Source organism: Rhinoderma darwinii, chromosome 5 (genome assembly GCF_050947455.1).
Source record: "Rhinoderma darwinii isolate aRhiDar2 chromosome 5, aRhiDar2.hap1, whole genome shotgun sequence".
Taxonomy (NCBI): Eukaryota; Metazoa; Chordata; class Amphibia; order Anura; family Rhinodermatidae; genus Rhinoderma; species Rhinoderma darwinii.
The window spans coordinates 147,171,724-147,192,689 of record NC_134691.1 but is presented as its reverse complement, the minus strand read 5'-3'; the positions used below and the strand labels follow the sequence as shown (position 1 = coordinate 147,192,689).

Genomic DNA, 20,966 nt, shown 5'->3' with positions numbered 1-20,966 from the left:
GCAGAGAAGGGGAGAATGGGATTTAGGGGGCCCCGTTCTAGAGATAGGTGCGGGTGCCAGAGGTGGGACCCGCATCTATCTGACATTTATGGCATATCCTGTGGATATGCCATAAATGTCCAAGATGGAAAAAACCCTTCAAGGTCTAAAATAGCCTAGTCACTAAGGGGTTAAGGTTATTTTTCTAACCATTCCTTAGCTACTATTACTTGGCCATAGCCAACTGAGGAAAGTTTAAAAAAAGAAAAACCCTAGGGGAAACTAACGTTTTCTCTACATTTCAGCGCTGAATGACAGGCTTCCTACTGTAGGGACATTGTATATTTGTCTTCCATGATAGTTCCTGTTCCTCAGGACTATTTGGGTGCACTATTCCTACTCTACCGTAGGTGGCGCTGTGGGCTGCGTGTCACTGTTTGCTATAGAAGTTGCTGCAGGCCTGGCTGCCCGGCAGGTAATAGTGATTGTCTAGGCCGGGGCTTCCTGGTGTATGGGGCAGTATTACGGGGGAGTTGACATTGGATGTGGAAAGGTGGGGAAGAGTTCTCTGTCGTGTCCCCCTCTGTGCGCGCGAACAGCATTGAATGGAGATCCACATGTGTAGTCCGACCTTTCATGTGCGGGCATAGTGTTTTGTACGTGCTGCTCTGTACGTCCTGGCAACAGTCTCAGCACTGCTATGTTATTCCCACACTGTGGCACTTCCAGGGTTTATTCTGGCTACTGCGTCTTGTGCCTGTCCTGATTTGTATTACAATGGCACGTCTTCTCGCAGCACGATGTTTACATGTCTGTATAGGCAGCCATAAGGAAGTTTCTGCACTAAATGGGATATTTCTATCATTGAAGAGCTGTACTAATTTAAAGGGGAGTTCCATTCTTTGCTAGTAAAGGGTTCTATAATTGCTCTATGTACCTTTTTTAAAGCTTAGTGTGATTTAGCTCTCTAATCCATGCTAAGATTTTTTTTTTATGATGTAGCCACATCCCTGTCGTTTGGACTGAAAAAACACTGAATTTTAATTTTTTTGTCTCCGCATTTCAGCTGCTGTAACGTAGTTGTCTTCATTTACATGGCCTTATTTTATGCTGGAGAAATTGTGTGTGTGTGTGTGTGTGTGTATATATATATATATATATATATATATATTTTAAAAAAAATTGTTGCTGTTTGGGGGTGCTTATTACTGTGTAATTCGTATAATTTTTATTTGCATTACAGATATAGAAAATGGCAATATATTTAGTTTTTCTTTTTAATACTGTTAACTTTTCACATTAAACAACCTGTTATATTAAAGGGTTTGCCGGAATTTTTTTGTTGCTGGCCTAGCCTTATTATAGGCCATCCATAATTAGATCAATGGGGGTCCGACTACTGGCATCGCCACCGATCAGCTGACTGAAGGATTGCTGCAGCTCTGCTCCTATTCACTGGAATAGGTACAAGCTGCATGGCCGCTATACAGTGGTCCGAGCCTTTTGTGTAATCGGGACTGGCAATGTATATTGAATAATTTCCATTCCATGTCCTACCTAATGTTTATTTCTCTTTTTAAGATCATCCACACGGCATAACTGCACGCACAAACCCATTATGGTGGCACGTAGGGTCCCTACAGCCCCATGTGCATAAGGGCTTATTCACATGAATGTAGAATACGTCGGTGTGACGGCCGTTAAAACAACGGCCGTGTCAGACACATGTATTTCAATGGGGCCGTTTATGTCGCTGTTGTTTCAATGGACTGTGTGAAGGGTCGTCGTATTTTCTTCCGTTTTCATCCATAGACTTGAGGGGTCCTGCACGGGGGCACCTCGTATGTGAAAAACAAATACTCGTGTATTCCTGTTTGACATTTATGGCATATTTACGAGATATACCATAAATGTCTGATAGAAGTGGTTCCCAGATCTCGCCTGCAGAGATGGCCGCCGCTTCCAGTTGGGGACTCCATGGTAAGATAGCCTGGATTACGGAAACAACTGAGCTACGCTATTTCCGTAATTCCCATAGAAGTGATTGGGAGTTATGGAAAATTGGGCGTTGCGGAAACCGCGTAGTCACTGCCACTGAGTCTCCGTCAGCAGGCGCTTTACCAGATGGGTTTGGGGGTCTCCTGTTCTCGAGACAGAATCGCGTCCCTCAGTTGGGACCAGTGTTTATCAGGCATTTATGGCTTTTTTTTTTTTTTACTGAAATGCATGGATTTTTTTTGCTAAAAATCATTTTTGGAATTTTTTTTTTTTTCTTAAAAATGTTCAACCGTTTGGCTTCCGCAACTTCTTTGTATCACAGTACATAGCAGGTTGCGGAATGCCGTCCAGTCAAATTCCTGCCTTCCCCTGGGTGATCTATCTAAGCTCACCTTTGATCATAATTGAGCTCAGGTGATCGCTCAGGAGCTGCTGGAGACCAGTTGAAACCGCAAATTGTGTGAACACCGTTCTAGATGTTTGGTAAAAGCCTTACACGATGTTCATTCACGGAAGCTTGTCCTGCACATGGATCTAACTAGCACGGATACAGCCGACTCATAATTAGGGGTCCGCTGTATTTTTTTTGTTTGCTATTAGTCAAACGGCAGAATATTTTTTTGTGTGCCGTTTGAGCTCATAGTGCAGCGGACTTGTCCCCGCACTATACTGACCGCAGGGCAGCATAGTATGATGACAGATCCGCTTTTTTTTAATTTTTACTGTGTTTGGATATAGACATAAGTCTTGTATGCGGCCATTTTTGTATCCTTTGTTTATCCCATCATAGGTGCATAATATGAAACTTTAGCAAAATTTAGATTAGATAAAAATATAACTTCAAAGATTATTTGTAATATGAAACCTATATGGGACAAGGTGGTAACTAAATAATCAATTCTTCATACCATTCTGCTGTATGTCCCAGTATATATAGACATTCTGAGCTCCATACAGGCGGTGGAATAATTCCCCCTCCTCTTCATTCCAAGACTGTTGGTAACAGAGGGCCTGGCATTACTGAAGTTGGGTTTTTACCTGTTGAGATTAGTTTGATACCTCTTTACTACGGTAAGGGCTAGTCCACAAATTATCTGCAACGTATTTAGTTGCGTAATATCTGCTGAATAATACAGTAGCAGAGGAGTGGATGAGATTTCAAGAAATCTCATTCACGCTGCGTACGTGATATGCGGACATTCCGCGCACAAGTTTTCAAAGCCGCAGCGTGTCAATTGTGGTTGCGAAATCGCCGGTAATTTGTTGCAGGTTTTTCCCATTGAATTCAATGGGGATCTAAAACTTGCATCAAACAGTCAAGTGTCGCGACTATTGCGGCGGAATCGCAGTGCTTACACCGCAAAAATTTAAACTTAGAAAAAAAAACAAACATCTTATACTTACCTCTGACGGTCTGCAGGCCGGCCTCCTGGGATGATGTTTCATCCCATGTGACCGCTGCAGCCAATCACAGGCAGATATGCTGTGTACATCTACGCAGCGTATCCACCCTGTGTGAACATAGCCTAAGGGTGTATTCACACCCTGCAAATTTGTTGCAGAAATTTCTGCGGCTGAAAAACCGTTCCATACATCTGGATGGGGTTGTTTTTGCAGCAAGTTCATGGATTTCTGAAAGCCCCATTCAGATGCATGGGATAGTCGAAGAAATTTCTGTCATTGTCCGCAAAATGTGTAATGCCGTCCTCTGCTCTGCTCACGTAGCACTTTATAGAATGCGATGCCTGGAGTAGCGCGTCTCCTGCCTCACATCACAGATCCTCTTCAGATCAGTCCCACGTTCTTCAAGGCTCGGCTCTATACCGTGGTCTTTTATTGTATCCTGGTAAGACGCTGGGTCCATCTCCGCCGACTCTAGGAAGTCATTCTAGTTGAAAATGTGTTTTATTCACTGACCAGTGAGATTTTATGTACTTGTTTCCCATATTATTTCACGTTCTCTTTTATATATGTCGTACTACACATAAATATTTGTCACATAGTTTCATTGGATTTGTAATATTTTATATCTAAACTCACAAATATTGCATTTTTGGATTGCACATGTATGAAGACTATGGGGGAATTGTATGGATATAGATCTCATGTTATTGTAATGAGTTTGCTATGCAGATTTTGAGCGTAGACTGGGGGACGACTACTTATTGTATAATAAACGGTTATATTAATATGTCGGAGGTTCCATTATGATGCCAAATTGGCATGGCCACAGTAGGTTTAGTGTTGAGGCACAATATGCTAGGAAATTGAGAATAATTTTGATCCAATTGCTTACAAATCTGCCATTACTTATGAGCACCCAAAATCATTCCTTGTTATACGCATGTATTTGCCTGTTATACGTTTTGGCGTCAAGAAGCGTCTGCGCGTGTTTGATAGCGGGGCTCTTTCCAGGATGCTGAATGGAAGTTTATTTCCACCTGTACTAGGTCTGATCATTAGATTGCTTTATAAATGGTCCACTGCGACTGCCCCAGTACCCCCTGACAAAGCAATCTTTAAAACCGTAGACGCATACATTGTCCTCGTGTTTTTTGCGGAAACTGCTTTTGGTTTTTCAATAAGGATTTATAATATATATATATATATATATATATATATAAATTTGTACATTATGCTGTTATGAATTATGGGTTTCCTTTGGGATATTGTAGGTTGACCTTTCGTAAACTAGATCCCTGGTTAGTGTTAGGCCGGATTCACACGAGCACATTAACGTCCGTAATGGACGGAACGTATTTCGGCCGCAAGTCCCGAACCGAACACCGTGCAGGGAGCCCGGCTCCTAGCATCATAGTGATGTACGACGCTAGGAGTCCCTGCCTCTCCATGGAACTACTGTCCCGTACTGAAAACATGATTACAGTACGGGACAGGGACTCCTAGTACGGGACAGGGACTCCTAGCATCGTACATAACTATGTTGCTAGGAGCCCGGCTCCCTGCACTGTGTTCGGTCCGGGATTTGCGGCCGAAATATGTTCCATCCTTTACGGACCGAACATGCTCGTGTGAATCCAGCCTTCTAGTAATGTGGAGTATATTTGTGCTGTCTTATATTGCAATGATAACAATCTGACTGATCCATATCTTTATGCTTTGTTTTTCAGCTGTCATAGCTGCTCCTAATGATTTTTCTTCCGTTGCACGCCAAGAGGCTGGTGACCCAGGTTTATCATAGGTTGATACCTGGATCACGCCAGAAGGGTATAAATCTGGATATGGCACGTCCGAGCTCTAGTAAGTGTTGCAATGTGAGACAATTGATACCTACTTATTACCTTTTTGTCCATTTGTTTACATACTCTATTTATTTGTAATGATGTCCTATCTGTCGATCATCTATGTCCTTACCTACCTACTTATCTATCTCTCTTCTTTTAGGACTCTTTAGGATATTTTTGATTTAATTGTAGAAGCATTATACTGCACATGTGATGTCTGAACAGTGTTCTGGAGTATTTTGTGTAATGATGTATTTAGTTTTTCATAAAACTCTGTGAACCTAGACAAACCCAGACAGAATTCTCCATATTGCTGTCTGCAGCTCCCACAACAGCTTTAACAATATGACGATCGTTTTAAGAGGTGGTCTCAAGAAAACGATCGGTTTATTGTCAATTATAACCACATTCCCTACCTAAAAATAATATATTTATATATGTTAATGGAGAAGAAATAGGCAGCTATATCTCACGTGTACGGCCAGCTCATTGTCTGTGGACACTTTCCCTTAAAGGAGCACGTACGATCATCTATAAGATGAAACTGAAGCAGAATTGGGTTATGCAGAAAAACAATGAGCAAAAACATAAAAGGAAGTCTATATCTGAATGGCTAAGAAGACACAAAATAGAAGCTTTAGATTGGCTTAGCCAATAATATTAATAAATACAGTTATAATTTGCACATTACCACAACACTGAAGTCCCACCAGAACTTAACTGGTCTATCAGGGCCATTGGTGATCGGTATCGGCATTGCCCTCTATTTACCTCTTTGGTAGTCTCTATACATACTGCGTTTGCAGTGTGTTAGAAGCATGTGCCAGGAAATGTCCATATGGCCCCATTGAGCTGACCTATGCCAACGCAGTGTGAATAGAGCCTAATATATAGGTTTATTAGGGGGCACATGTAATTGATCTTTTTAAGTTCTAGGAGGAGTTTCATGATGATGGCGGCATGATATGTTTGTATTTATATGGTAATGGGAAGTTATACCTTTAGTAGGATAGCATAAGATGTCTTTGAATGCTGCTGACCTTATTACATTATTTTTACGTTATTATCATTATTTAATGCCTTTTATATGATCTAATTAGTATTTTTAGGAATGTGACTGATGCCTGTGTTTATGGGCCTGTTTTTTGCACTTACCTCGCGTCTATTTGAACCCATGTATTCACCTTTTTGTGAATTATTGTGCACTTACTATGTGTAATATTTACATTTGTCTTTGTTGCCTTGATACTATATTGATTGTACTGATTGTACTTTCTTTTATGCATGTAGCCTGAGGAAAGACCGTAATCATCCGAAATATTCTCTTTTTCTCCTGCAATGCATAAACAAATGTTTGAAATTTATAAGGATAAACCTATATTGAAAAATGAATATATGGAATATTGTGTGATGACTCCAGTGTGTCACTTGATAACTACAAGAATGGTTGTAGTATTGGTATTGTTTTAAATTGACTATATAATTGAAAGAATAATTCACTGTGTGATTGTGGCGAAGTATAAAGACATATAATATCATTTTCTCTATGTATCAGATTTGGCTGAATTTCGAGAAGCTTTCGCTAAGGCAAAACATATAGCGGTCATCACTGGAGCTGGTGTCAGTGCAGAGAGTGGAGTCCCCACTTTCAGGGGTGCGGGTGGGTACTGGAGGAAATGGCAAGCACAGGTGAGCACTCATTAAACTGCAGTATCCGCTACAGTATACATTGCTTATAGCAGTTGATATGACAAAAAAATAGATTCTAAGATCAAATCTGACATTTATGTTGGGATTGTCCATTTCTAGGACTTTACTCTTCTCCGTTTGGAGCTAAATTAAAGAATATATTTAGGAATTGCCTAAATAGCCATGGAACAGAATGTAATTATTGGAATCCCTTTCTCTAGTGAAACTTTCTAAATTTCTGTCCTGGAAACACAAGCTAATGTAAGACCACCTATTGTGTAGTGTCCTCTGCTTGTAGTCGAAGTAAATCTAGGTTTTGGTGGACTTATTAAATGTCTGTAATATTAGACTACTGACTGCCGATGGTACTTTGGATTCACCACTATTTGCACCATGTGAATAAAGTTGACCATACACGGTGCAACATTACTGCCTATTCAGGACCAATTTTCACACCTATCGTGGTCATTTATTTTTTCCCCCTAACTAACAGAATCTTTCAAGAGTAAGTAAACTTTCCAAAAACTTTTGACACGTCGTAGTGACATGTCCAGAAATTTTGATCGGTGGGAGTCCGAGCACTGAGACCCCCCCCCCCCCCCCGCCGCTGATCGCTATAAGGAAGTGGCAGAATTGCTCAGGTGAGTGCTGTGCCACACTGCTCGCTCTGCCTTTCCGAGGAAAGCCAATCACAAACTGACTCTTAGACCTACTGTTGATCCATACACCGATTGCTCGACTTTCTGCAGAAAGCCGATCAGAAACGAAGCGGCACATCGCTCACACGAGCGCTTCTGCCGCTTCATTTTAGCGATTGGTGGGGGTCTCTGTTCTCGGACCCCCACTGATCAAAACTTCTGAGATATCACAAGTTTTTTGAAAGTTAAGTTACCCTTTTAATGACACAATGAGCTTGTTAAAGAAGCCTTAAACCAGGAGTTGTCACCAGCCAGAAGCTGCTTGAGTTAGTTTTAGGCCGTTTTCACACGCGTTGTATATTCTATCATTAAGATGCGGATTTCGCACCTAAATTCAGACAGAATCTACAAACATTCTGCCTGCATTGCATGTAAATGGGGTACTTTATGGTCCAGAAAAATCTGCATTAAATAATTACAGCGCCAGGGTTTTTATAATCCACAGCATGTTCATTGTTGGCACAGCTTCTGCGCTAATGGATTAACTTCATTGAATTTATTTATTTATTTTTCTTTATCAAAGATTTTTATTTAGAAAATTTACACAACAAAACAGCATATACATTAGTTTCATGCATTTGCAAAATTCACATACAGTGCACTATAACACCTCAATATTACATAGAGTATCAAAGACACAGAGCAGCAGTAGGAGGTAGACTCCTAATCAGCAGGCAAAAATTATACAAGAATGCAATGAAAACAGTCCCATAAGTGCAGCAAAGATAGTGCATTATTTAGGGGATCCAGTCCCCACAGGTGGGTAACAATTATCGCATATAAGTGCACTTCATACGACAAACTAACACAAGACAACAAAGGGAAACGCATACGGATATAGCACGCAAAAAGTAAACTTTATGTAGATATTCAAAAGAGGCCATCCAGCCAGAAAGGTAGATCATCACCACCCCGGAATCCAGCCCACACTGCCCAGGTGCGGACAAAGAGCTCCGCTTTACCCTGATCAGCAGACATCAACTCCTCCATCCTCATAATTCCATTCACCTCTGTCACCCATTCCTTCAGGGAAGGCACAGTGCTGGACTTCCAATGACGAGGAATCATTGTTCTTGCTGCGGTCAAAAAATGCCGAAAGACACTCTTTTTGAGGTGTGAGAGTGATCCCGGAACCATGGAAAGTAAACCAATAGAGGCCGAAGTCTGAACCTCCAGTATGAAAAAGTTTATTTCCGAGATCAAAAATCTTTCCCCAAAAGGGACGAAGTTTGGGACAATCCCACCAAATGTGCAGCATGGTTCCAGGAGCCTCCCCACACCTCCAGCATTCATCAGGTACATCAGGGAATATCCTATGCAGTAAAGAAGGACAGCGATACCATCTAGTGAGAATTTAATAATTTTTTTCCTGGGCAAAGCACGAAGTCGGCAGTTTATGCGCCAGGAAGAAAGATGTGCCCCACTCCTCAGCAGAGTGTCGAGTCCCCAATTCCTCATCCCATGCAGTGGTGAATGTCAGCTGGGAGTAATCGTAATTAGGGAGGAGGATCCCGTGTAAAAAAGACAGCACATGAGAAGGGGCAGTAGTCAACAACAAGTAGTGTTCCAGAGGAGTCTTAACCTGCAGCAAAGCAAAACGGTCGCCCACTGACAAAAGATAGGAGCGCAATTGAAAATAGGACCACCAAACCGGACGTCCCCCCGGGCAGGCCCCGGAGACCACAGACTGTGACAAAATTTAACCCTCAGGTGTAAGAGTCTTAGCCAAGAAACTACCGTCCTGCCTCTCCCAACAGAGGAATGTGTCCACACCCACTGCCGGAGGAAAGGAAGGATCATCAAAAAGAGGGGTTAGAGGGCCTGGACGGTGAACAATGTCCATTGTAGCAATGATCCTCTCCCATACTGCAAGAAACTGACACGTGAGGTAAGGCAGAGAAGATGAAGGACGCTGAGAAGTGGACAACCAAGGCAGAGACTGCAATGCTAGGGGAGACATGGCCTTCTCAATGCCCACCCATTGCTTACCCACACCTGAACGGAACCAGTCTACTAATCGCATCAGTAACGCAGCTTGGTGGTAGCGTTTAAAATCTGGTAAACCTGCTCCCCCCTCTTTTTTCGGCTGACTGAGGACAGCAAAACGAACACGAGGCTTAGAGGAGCCCCAAACAAATTTAGTTATGGCCCTATGTAAAACTTGGAAGAAGCTTGTTGGAATCATGATAGGGACAGTTTGGAATATATAAAGGAATTTGGGTAGAATGTCCATTTTTACCGCATTAATACGCCCAAACCACGATATGCGATTCCCACCATACGCCATTAAATCCTTCAAGGTGCGCTGCAGAATAGGTGTGTAGTTCAGAGCGAACAGATCCGACTGGTGTGTGGGAATTTGCACCCCCAGGTATTTTAGAGATGTAGCTTGCCATTTGAACGGGAAAACCCGAGCGACATGGGTGGCTAAGGTAGAATCAAGGGAAATATTCAATGCCTCCGATTTGGAATAGTTGACTTTGAAATTGCTCACATGTCCAAAACGCTCGCATTCCCCAGTCAAAGATGGCAAGGAAACCATGGGAGTTGTAATGTACACGAGGAGATCATCGGCATATAATGCTAATTTGTGGTGCTTTGCGCCAACACAGACGCCATTAACATTAGGGTTGTTCCGCAGTGCCACGGCCAGGTGTTCCATGACCAAAACATAGAGTAAAGATGAGAGTGGGCAACCCTGTCTCGTGCCATTAGAAATAGACAGAGAGTCAGATAACAACCCATTAACTCGAACCCGGGCCGTAGGCCCTTGATGTAATGCCATAATCCTATCCACCATAACGGCGCCAAGGCCAACCTGTGTCAGGACACTGCCACAGAAACACCCAATGTACCCTGTCGAATGCTTTTTCCGCATCGACCGAGAGTAAACACATCGGTATCTTATGGGATTGGCAGTATGATGTTAAAAGGAGGGTCTTGTTAGTGTTGTCCCGTGCTTCTCTGCCGCGTACAAACCCCACCTGATCATCTGTGACCAAATCTGGTAAGAGAGGCGAGAGTCGAGAGGCCAGTAACTTCGCAAAAATCTTAACATCTACATTTATCAATGATATTGGTCGGAAGTTTGCGCACACCGTCGGATCTTTGCCCGGTTTTAGTAACAGGGTAATATGAGCCTCAAGGGACTGGGGTGCAAAGGGACACGAGGAAGACACTGAATTAAAAACTTTCGTCAAGAACGGAGCCAATTGATCCTTAAATTTTTTATAGAATTTATTATTGAACCCATCGGGGTCCTGGACTTTTGCCCAAAGAGAATTCCCCAATAGCACGCTCAACCTCCGTTTCCAAAAAATCCTCAGAGTCCCAAAGCTTCCCCGCCCCCCAAGGACGGCAACGCAGTATCATGTACATACCGGTCTATTTTATCACGTAACGCACCCGCCTGCATATCCTGAAAATGGCCTTTAAGATTGTATAATGCCGAGTAGTACTGTCTGAAGCAGTCGGTGATCCCCACCGGATCATGAACCTCACCACCCGAGGGGGAAGTAATTTTCGGGATATACGACGCCTGAGTGCGAGGATGAAGTACCTGTGCTAGAGACTTGCCACATTTATCTGCAAATTCGTACGAGTGTTTTCGCATATGGTCCCTGAATCGAGCATGTGACTGGTCTATCAGAGAACGCAAGGATTCTCTCGCTGTAGTGAGTTCCGCAAATAACTGTGAGGAAAGCACTCGTTTATGACGGGATTCAAGGTCCCGTATCTGAGTAAGGAGCCGCGTAATGGCTACCCCTTTTTCCCGCTTCAACCGAGCCCCATGTTGGATCAGGACTCCCCTGACTACACACTTTAACGCCTCCCACTGCAATGGTAATGGGGTAGTGTCCCGTGTGTGTACCTCAAAAAAACTGTTAAGCGAGTCCTTAACCCCTTAACGCTCCAGGACATACTATTATGTCATGGTAAGTGCATCGTTCGCGCTCCATGACATAATAGTATGTCATGGAGTAAACACGGCGCCGTTCGCGCGGGGCGCGTGCATGAGCTGTGATCGCTGCTGTTTCCGACAGCAGACTATCACTGCTCAATGTGCCGGGACCGATCGCGGTGGTCCCCGCAGATTTAACCCCTCAGAAGCCGCGTTCAATAGCGATCGCGGCTTCTTAGGGGTTAATCCGCCATCGCCGGCCTGCTACACGATACCGGCCGGCGATGGTGACTATGGCAACCGGACACCAAAAAATGGCGTCCGGCTATGCCATAGACGGAAGCCTAGTGGGTCCTGACAGAGTCAGGACCCACTATGCTTGCTGTCAGTGAGTAGCTGACAGTTCTAATACACTGCACTACGCATGTAGTGCAGTGTATTAGAATAGCGATCAGGACCTCCTGCCCTCAAGTCCCCTAATGGGACAAAGTAAAAAAGTAAAAAAAAAGTTAAAAAAAGTTGTGTAAAAATAAGAAAATAAAAGTTTTAAAAGTAATAAAAGTAAAAATCCCCCTTTTTCCCTTGTCAGTCTTTATTATTAAAATAAATAAATAAACAAATAAACTATACATAATTGGTATCGCCGCGTCCGTAACGGCCTGAACTACAAAATTATTTCGTTATTTATCCCGCGCGGTGAACGCCGTAAAAAAAATTAATAATAAACCGCACCACAATCACAATTGTTTGGTCACTTCACCTCCCAAAAAATGGAATAAAAAGAGATCAAAAAGTCGCATGTACCGAAAAATGGTACTGATCGAAACTACAGTTCGTTACGCAAAAAATAAGTCCTCGCACGGCTTTTTTGAAGGAAAAATAAAAACGTTCTGGCTCTTAGAATAAGGTAACACAAAAAGTGAATGATTGTTTACAAAACGTATTTTATTGTGCAAACGCCATAAGACATAAAAAAACTATAAACATCTGGTATCGCCGTAATCGTATCGCCCCGCAGAATGAAGTGAATGTGTCATTTATAGCGCACGGTGAACGCTGTGAAAAAAATAGAACAAAAAAACAATAGTAGAATTGTGGTTTTTTAGTCACCGCGCCACATAAAAATAGAATAAAGACTGATCAAAAAGTCGCATGCATGACATGAAAACTGCAATGGATTCCTCAAGGTCTCTAGTTTCCAAATTGGGGTCACTTTTGGGGGTTTTCCACTGTTTTGGCACCACAAGACCTCTTCAAACCGGACATGGTGCCTAATAAAAAAGAGGGCTCAAAATCCACTAGGTGTTCTTTTGCTTCGGAGGTCGGTGCTTCAGTCCATTACCGGCCCGAGGGCCACGTGTGGGATATTTCTCTAAACTGCAGAATCTGGGCAATACGTATTAATTTGCGTTTCTCTGATAAATCCTTTTGTGTTATAAAAAAAATGGTATAAAGAGGATTTTCTGACAAAAAAAAAAAAGTAAATTTCACCTCTACTTTGCTCTAAATTTCTGTGAAACACCTAAAGGGTTCATAAACTTTCTAAATGCTGTTGTGAATACTTTGAGGGGTCTAGTTTCTAAAATGGGGTGTTTGATAGGGGTTTCTAATATATGGGCCCCTCAAAGCAACTTCAGAACTGAACTGGAACCTAAAAAAATAAATAAATAAATGAGGCAATACTTCGCTTCTCACATTATACTGATAATGAGCCGTGCCCACCCCGAGATGACCCCATTTTGACCGTTTGTATAAACGGAGACCCCTATTAGACCGTTCCAGTGCACGGTTTTCCCTAGCATACACCCCGAGAAGTGTATTTCTATTTATGAGTCCCTGGTACATTTTAAAGGGAGGGTTCAATTCCGCCAGTACCTGCCGGGTAAGAGGGCAAGGTATGGCGTGAAGATGTATAAGCTGTGAGAGTGCATCAGGGTATACCTACAGGTTTAGGATATATGAAGGAAAGGACACCCCCAAACCAGACTGCATCCTGGACTACAATAGGTACATGGGAGGGGTAGACTTGTCAGATCAAGTCCTGAAGCCCTACAGCGCCATGCGGTGTGGTATAAGAAGCTGGCCGGGCACATCATACAGATGGCTTTGTACAATGCGTACGTGCTACGTCGATGTGCAGGCCAGAGGGGAACTTTCCTGGAATTTCAAGATCTAATCTTTAGGGACCAGGAAGGGGGGGGGGCACCCAGTACTTCTGGAAGCGAGGCCACACGCATCGTACCAGGGCAACACTTTCCAAGAGAAGTTCCCCAAACCGGTGGAAAGGGAAAGAGTCAAAAGAGGTGCAGAGTCTACTATAAGAGGGGGATAAGGAAGAACACAATATACCAATGTGACACGTGTCCCGAAAAACCAGGGCTCTGTATAAAAGATTGTTTTAAAATGTATCATACATCCCTTGATTTTTAATTTACCCTGATGCACTCCGCACAGCTTACCCCCCTCATCTTTCCCTTCTGAGCCCTGCTGTGTGCCCAGGCAGCTGATAACAGCCACATGTAGGGTATTGCCGTACCCAGGAGAACCCACATTACAATTTAAGGGGTGTATATCTCCGGTGGCGCATGCTTGGCACACTATATCGGACACTGACATGCCATATATATATATATAAAATTGCAAATCTCACTCTGCACCATCTGCTGCGCATTATCTTTTACACAGTACCTGTGGGGTCAAAATGCTCACTACACCTCTAGATGAATGTCTTAAGAGGTGTAGTTTTTAAAATGGGGTCACTTCTCGGGGGTTTCAACTGTACTGGTACCTCAGGGGCTTCTGCATACATGACTTAGCACCAGAAAAGCTCCAGTAGGCCAAATGGTGGTCCTTTCCTTCTGAGCCCTCCCATGGGCCCAAACGGCAGTTTATCACCACAAATGGGGTATTGCCGCACTAAGGACAAATTGGGCAACAAAATGGGGTATGTTGTTCCCTGTGAAAATAAGAAATTTTGATCAAAAATTACATCTTATTGGAAAAAATATCATTTTTTTCATTTCACAGCCCAATTTAAATAGGTGCTGTGAAAAAACTGTGCGGTCAAAATGATCACAAAAACCATAAATTAATTCCTTGAGGGGTGTAATTTCCAAAATGGGGTCACTTCTGGTGGGTTTCCATTGTTTTGATACCTCAACACCTCTTCAAACTTGGCATGCTGCCTAAAATATATTCTAATAAAAAAGAGGCCTTAAAATTCACTAGGTGCTTCTTTGCTTCTAGGGCTTGTGTTTTAGTCCACGAGCGCAGTAGGGCCACATGTGGGACATTTATAAAAACTGCAGAATTTGGACAATACATATTTAGTAGTATTTCTCTGGTAAAACCTTCTGTGTTACAGAAAAAAATTTAATAAATTTGAAATTCAGCAGAAAAAATGAAATTTGCAAATTTCATTTCCACTTTGCTTTAATTCCTGTGAAATGCCTGAAGGGTTAAAAAACTTTCTATATGCTGTTTTGAATACTTTGAGGGGTCTAGTTTTTAAAATGGGGTGTTTTATGGGGGTTTCTAATACATAGGCCCCTCAAATCCACTTCAGAACTGAACCGGTACCTTCAAAAAAAGGCTTTTGAAATTTTCTTAAGGATATGAGAAATTGCTGTTTATGTTCTAAGCCTTGCAACGTCCAAGAAAAATAAAATAATGTTCAAAAAACGATGCCAATCTTAAGTAGACATATGGGAAATGTGAACTAGTAACTATTTTGGGTGGTATAACCGTCTGTTTTTCAAGCAGATGCTTTTAAATTCTGAAAAATGCTATTTTTTGTAAATTTTCTCTAAATTTTGCAATTTTTCACAAATAAAGACTGAATATATCGACCAAATTTTACCACGAACATGAAGCCCAATGTGTCACGAGAAAACAATCTCAGAATCGCTTGGATAGGTTTAAGCATTCCGACGTTATTACCACATAAAGTGAAATATGTCAGATTTGAAAAATGGGCTCTGAGCCTTAAGGCCCAAACTAGGCTGCGTCCTTAAGGGGTTAAGGGCTGACACACACACTGAGTCACCCAGTAAATTATCATTAAGTTTCCAAGATTGGAAATTGGGTACTGAACTGGGAAATTTAATTGTTAGAAATACAGGGGCATGATCTGACCAGACCATAGGGCCCACCTCCGAAATGGGTTGCCAGGTAAGCAAATGGTGGCTAATAAGAAAGGCATCCAGTCTACTATACATATTGTGTAGCGGGGAGAAGTAAGTGTATTCTCTTACCTGAGGATGAAGAATCCTCCACACGTCAATCAATTGCATGGAATGCATCACCGTTTTCAAGGCTCCCAAATGAGATTTCGGTTCCCGCAGACCTGCCCGAGGAGGTGTCTAGCCTAGAATCGAACGTCAGGTTAAAATCACCACCCACAATCAAAACTCCCTCCGTGAACTCTTCCAATTTCCGCAAATACCCACAGCATACTCGCGCCTGATCCTGGTTGGGGAGGTACATATTAGCCAAGGTGAACAGCTTATTCCGAATGGACAGTTTGAGAAACACATACCGACCACCCGGGTCAACCAGAATGTCTTCCAGTTTATGAGAGAGTGACTTGTGTATACATATACTAGCGCCCTTGGACTTGGATTCCGGGTTGGTACTGTGGAACCACACTGGATAATAGCGATTTGTAAACTGTGGAGTGTGGCCCACCTGAAAATGAGTCTCCTGTAAAAACAGGATATTTACCCGTTCTTTGTGCATATTATACAATATCTGTGACTGTTTTTCGGGGACATTAAGCCCTCTAGCATTAAAGGTACAGACTTTCAGCTGCGCCATTTCCAACGCATGTATGTCTAGGAAATCAAGAAATGTGCTATAACACTGAAGAAAAGGACGGGACAGACAAGGAAGGGAGACACGACAACAAGGACAAACAAGCGGGTGAAACAAGCACCCACTCCTTGATCTAATCAAGGAGAAACAATCCAATATACACCGAATATAACCAGTGAAACCCTAAGAGGAGGAGTGTCAGGACAAGGTCTAGCCAGTGCCCCGCACCCCCCAACCCAGCAAATTTTATATAGCAAATAACGATATAACATAAAAGGAAAACCAAGGCACTTATTGCGTTACCCAAAAATAATTAATTAAGGTATTACATTGTTAATAGGGCCTTAAAGAAACCCCAGCAGCGAACACCCCTGAATACATTCATTATCAGCATAAATGTACAAACAGGTTTAGCAATAAAGAAAAATAATGAGAAAAAATACATTCGCAATTGTGGCATATTAACGGCAATCGACCGCTATTAGTGACCACCAGGACTACAACAGCAATCATCTGTGAAGCATAATGAAGACCCACTCAGTAATGACCATACGTAACTACGAATATAATTGCTTCAGCTGATAACGCAATAAACATTGTAATTAAACTCCGACATCAGGCTGCAATTTAAGAAACATTAAAAGTGCATCACAACGCCTCCGCAGGACGCCCATCATGACGCCTCATAGGAGAAGCAGGAGAACGACCTCGCCTGCGTGACCGTGGACGCGGCGGCGGGATGGGAACATAAGGCCAATCTGGGAGAGAGACTCTAGGCAAGCGGAGAGCATCACAGAAATCTGGAACGTCCCCCGGGTCCCGAACACTCAGCAGTGCCTGCCCCATTCCTGCGAACCTGCAACTGAAAGGGGTGACCCCAGGAATAGGAAATCTCATGTTCTCTCAAGACGTCCAGTAAAGGACGTAGCACCCGGCGCTTGTCCAGAGTCATTCTGGACAAATCAGACAGCAGCTGAATCTTGACTCCCTGTAATAAGACCTCGCCTTTATCTCGAACCTTCCTCATGATCTGCTCCTTTTAGAGAAAAAAAATGGACGCGGCATAGCACATCTCTAGGCCTATCAGGATCCGGGCTGCGCGGACCTAGAGTTCTGTGTGCTCTATCCAGCTCCAAGGGATCGTCAGCAGGGCGCCCAAGTAGAGAATTAAACAGAGACTGTAAAGCAGGAATGAGTTGACCCGGAGAGATATCCTCAGGAATGCCCCTCAGCCGAATATTATTACGGCGATTCCGATTCTCATGATCCTCAGCAAGATTAAATAATGTGTGGATCTGCTGAGAGTGCTGATCTAATCGGTCGGCATGAGAAACTTGTTGCTGTGTAATATTGGATACATCGCTTTCCATCCGCTGTACTTGATCGGACAATTGAGATAAATTGGTAGTAAGAGATTGTATTTCCGATTTATATGTCGTCTCCAGGCGGTTTACATAACCCTCCATGTCCTGTTTAGTGGGCAATGCCGATAGCTGTCGTCTCAGGCCCCGTAAATCATCCCCTAGGACAGCAGTAACACCAAGATGAGAGGAGGGATGGATAACCATATCTCTGGGAGAGGTAGAAGGCAGAACTGCAGGCCCCAGCACATGAGGGGAAGATAAGGGAGAAACCCGGCCGCCATTACAGGCACCACGTGGCGAACAGTCCCGCGTAGGCAGCGCCATCACAGCCCCAGAAGAGCACGGCTCAATCCCATCCAGCAAGGAGGGAAACTGCCCCTGAGAACCCGATATCGAGGGGAAGGTACTAGCGGTACCTGATGCAGCTACACCGGCTGCAGATGATAGCCCCTCTGGAAGCGAAGTCCCGGTGCCATCTCGCCTCCCTTCCAGCGGCGCCATCTTGGATGATGTTCCAGATGCAGCATCGGTCAGAAATCTCTGGATAGAGCCGGCTAAAGACATCTGCCGTGTACAGTAGGTAGTCCCCGTGGAAGCCTTGGATTTCCTGACCATCAGGGTGATAAAATATTGCTTATTAATGTGCTTATGAGCGGGTTAGGGAAGTGCAGGAACGGAGCTCTCAAGCAGCACGTCTGGTCAGCGCCATGTCCAAGCCATGCCCCCAGCTTCATTGAATTTAAACTGAGCTAATCCGTGTGCAGATCCACATGCAGGGGCGTAGTTAAAGGCTCATGGGCCCGGGTGCAAGAATTCAGCTTGGGCCCCCTACCACTCCCCAACACCACCATCATCAGAACCCTGCGCGCGCCTATGCCCAGATGCCTTGCCCAACAGCCCCCTTCGTATAATGCCCCATAACGTATAATGCCCCCCATAACAGCCCCATACCGTATAATGGTCCCCATACAGTACAATGCCCCCTATATGAGCTACCCATACAGTACAATGCCCCCCATATGAGATTCCCATACAGTATAATGCCCCCATATCCGCTCCCCATACAGTAAAATGCTCCTCCATATGAGCTCCCCATACAGTAAAATGCTCCTCCATATGAGCTCCCCATACAGTAAAATGCTCCTCCATATGAGCTCCCCATACAGTATAATGCTCTTCCATATGAGCTCCCCATACAGTATAATGCTCTTCCATATGAGCTCCCCATACAGTATAATGCTCTTCCATATGAGCTCCCCATACAGTAAAACGCCCCCATACAGTATAATTCCACCATATCAGCCCCCGTGCAATATAATGCCCCCCCCCCCCATGCAGTCTAATGCCCCCATATGTGCATAATAGAAAAATAACATAATTGCTTACCTATCCCCGTTCCCACGTCGGGTGGAGGATCCTTCTTCGCCTCCTCCGGTGTGTGCTATGAGTGACTCAGCGCAGACAGGCGTGATGATGTCGCTACATCACGCGTGCCTGCGTCAAGCCGCTCAGGGCACAGTGAATGCTGGATCAAGGAGATGTCGGCTCCTTGCTCCAGCATTGAATAGAACGGGGACCACGGTGAGTAACTCGCGACCCCCCCCCCGGAGGTCTTCACACGAACCCCCAGGGGGACGCGACCCACAGAGTGTTTAATGTATTGTGCAGTTTGCACAACCGCACAAACCGCACAATACAACACAATAAATTAGAAGGCAACAGATTACATTACATTACAGACTCTGCAGCTCACCTGGAGTCCTCCGCACCGACTCTTCCACTGCACTGGCTGGAAGACGTGTCGCGTGACAACACGGTCACATGGTACACTAAGGAAGTGCCGGCTTCATGGCACAGAAGATTTATTTAAGAAGCCTGATGTATGGCAACGGGGGCCCGTGTGCCCCCCCAGGCTTAGAGGCCCGGTCGCAACTGCGACCCCTATAGCCACGCCACTGTCTACATGCCAAACCGCAGGAGAAATTTGATTGCCTAGAGCAAATCCTGACCGTGTGAACATACCCTTAGTTTGGCAGTTTTTGTTTTTTTTTTATAGATGAAGAGGGAAATAAGAAAAACACTAAAGGTGATTGGATCACTTCATAAAACAAATGGAATAGAATGATTCTTAAACAACTTGGAAAAATCATTTTGACAGATACTATTAATGCACATAATTGTATGTCCATTCTCGGCAATAAAATAACCAATTTACAACTGTGGAACAGAAGTGCAATAATAAATTGGCAATATTGGCTGGTATAGACTGGTAAAAAAAAAAAAGACCGCTGTCAAGGATACTTGTCCCCAACCGACTGCATTAATACACTTCCAGATAAACAATCTTAGTCCTACACAACATTCAGACAGAGACAACAGATTCGACAGTCGGTACCCTGCCCACCCACCACCCTAGAAACACAGTATGTACACCATCACAGTGTTCCGCAAGTTGCAGAATTTTACACATCAACCAAAAAAGGAGTCCTTAAAGGAACATTCTCAGGCCTTGCAAGCCAGAAAGACCAGAAACTTTCCAACTTATGCGGACATTTCCTAGACGTAGAAAGGCAAATATTTATTTACCGGACCGATCCAATGAGATATGATGGTGTGGTCGTTGCGGTCCATGCCATTACGGTTACCTTTCTGGCGCAAAAGGCAAGATACGAAAAAAATATATTTTATAAGGTCCTTGAACCACCTCCTCTGTAATACCTATAGGCAGATTTGGGGGATAGGATCCTAAGAAAGCAGAACCAGAAAGCATAAATAAAGGTCCCAGTAGAGGCACCACATTGAAAACAAGCATCCCAATGCGAGACTCCAGTTTTCTGCAGTCTAAGGGTATGTTCACACGCGGAGTCAAAAACCACTGAAAATTACGGAGCTGTTGTCAGCCTCTGATTTTGAGGCGTTTTTGAAGCTGAAAATGAAGCTGCTTTTAATTTGGAGCTTCTTTTGAGGTGTTTTTCATAGTGTTCAATGGAAATTCAGCTCCAAAAAACGCCTCAAGAAGTGACATGCTACTTCTTCTTACAGAGCTTCTTTTTACGCTGCGTTTTTTAAAGCCACCCCGTATGAACTAAACGCTGTTTTTCCCCCATTGATTTCAATGGCCAGATGTTTGTAGGCGTTCAGCTTCCGTTTTTTTTCTGGCACGAACGCTTGGAAATACGCCTGAAAACACTGCGTGTGAACTGTTTCGGGCCGCCACTGGCTCACGTGACTCTCTGAAGCCTACAGCGTCTACTGTAGAAACCAGAGGTTAGTTTCTGAA

The 20,966-nt window shown here is 43.6% G+C and overlaps 1 protein-coding gene across 3 annotated transcripts in view; it reads left to right on the top strand.

The window, feature by feature from the left end:
- Positions 1-390: 390 nt before the first annotated feature.
- SIRT5 (sirtuin 5) overlaps positions 391-20,966 on the top strand; it is a 33,401-nt gene continuing 12,825 nt past the window's right edge. The window contains exons 1-3 of one of the 3 annotated variants that reach the window (XM_075828421.1): positions 391-454; positions 5,109-5,238; positions 6,778-6,911. In XM_075828421.1, coding sequence (XP_075684536.1) covers positions 5,127-5,238; positions 6,778-6,911 — 246 coding nt within the window. In that variant the 5' untranslated portion in view covers positions 391-454; positions 5,109-5,126. The other 2 variants (XM_075828422.1, XM_075828423.1) reach the window with 2 other exon arrangements.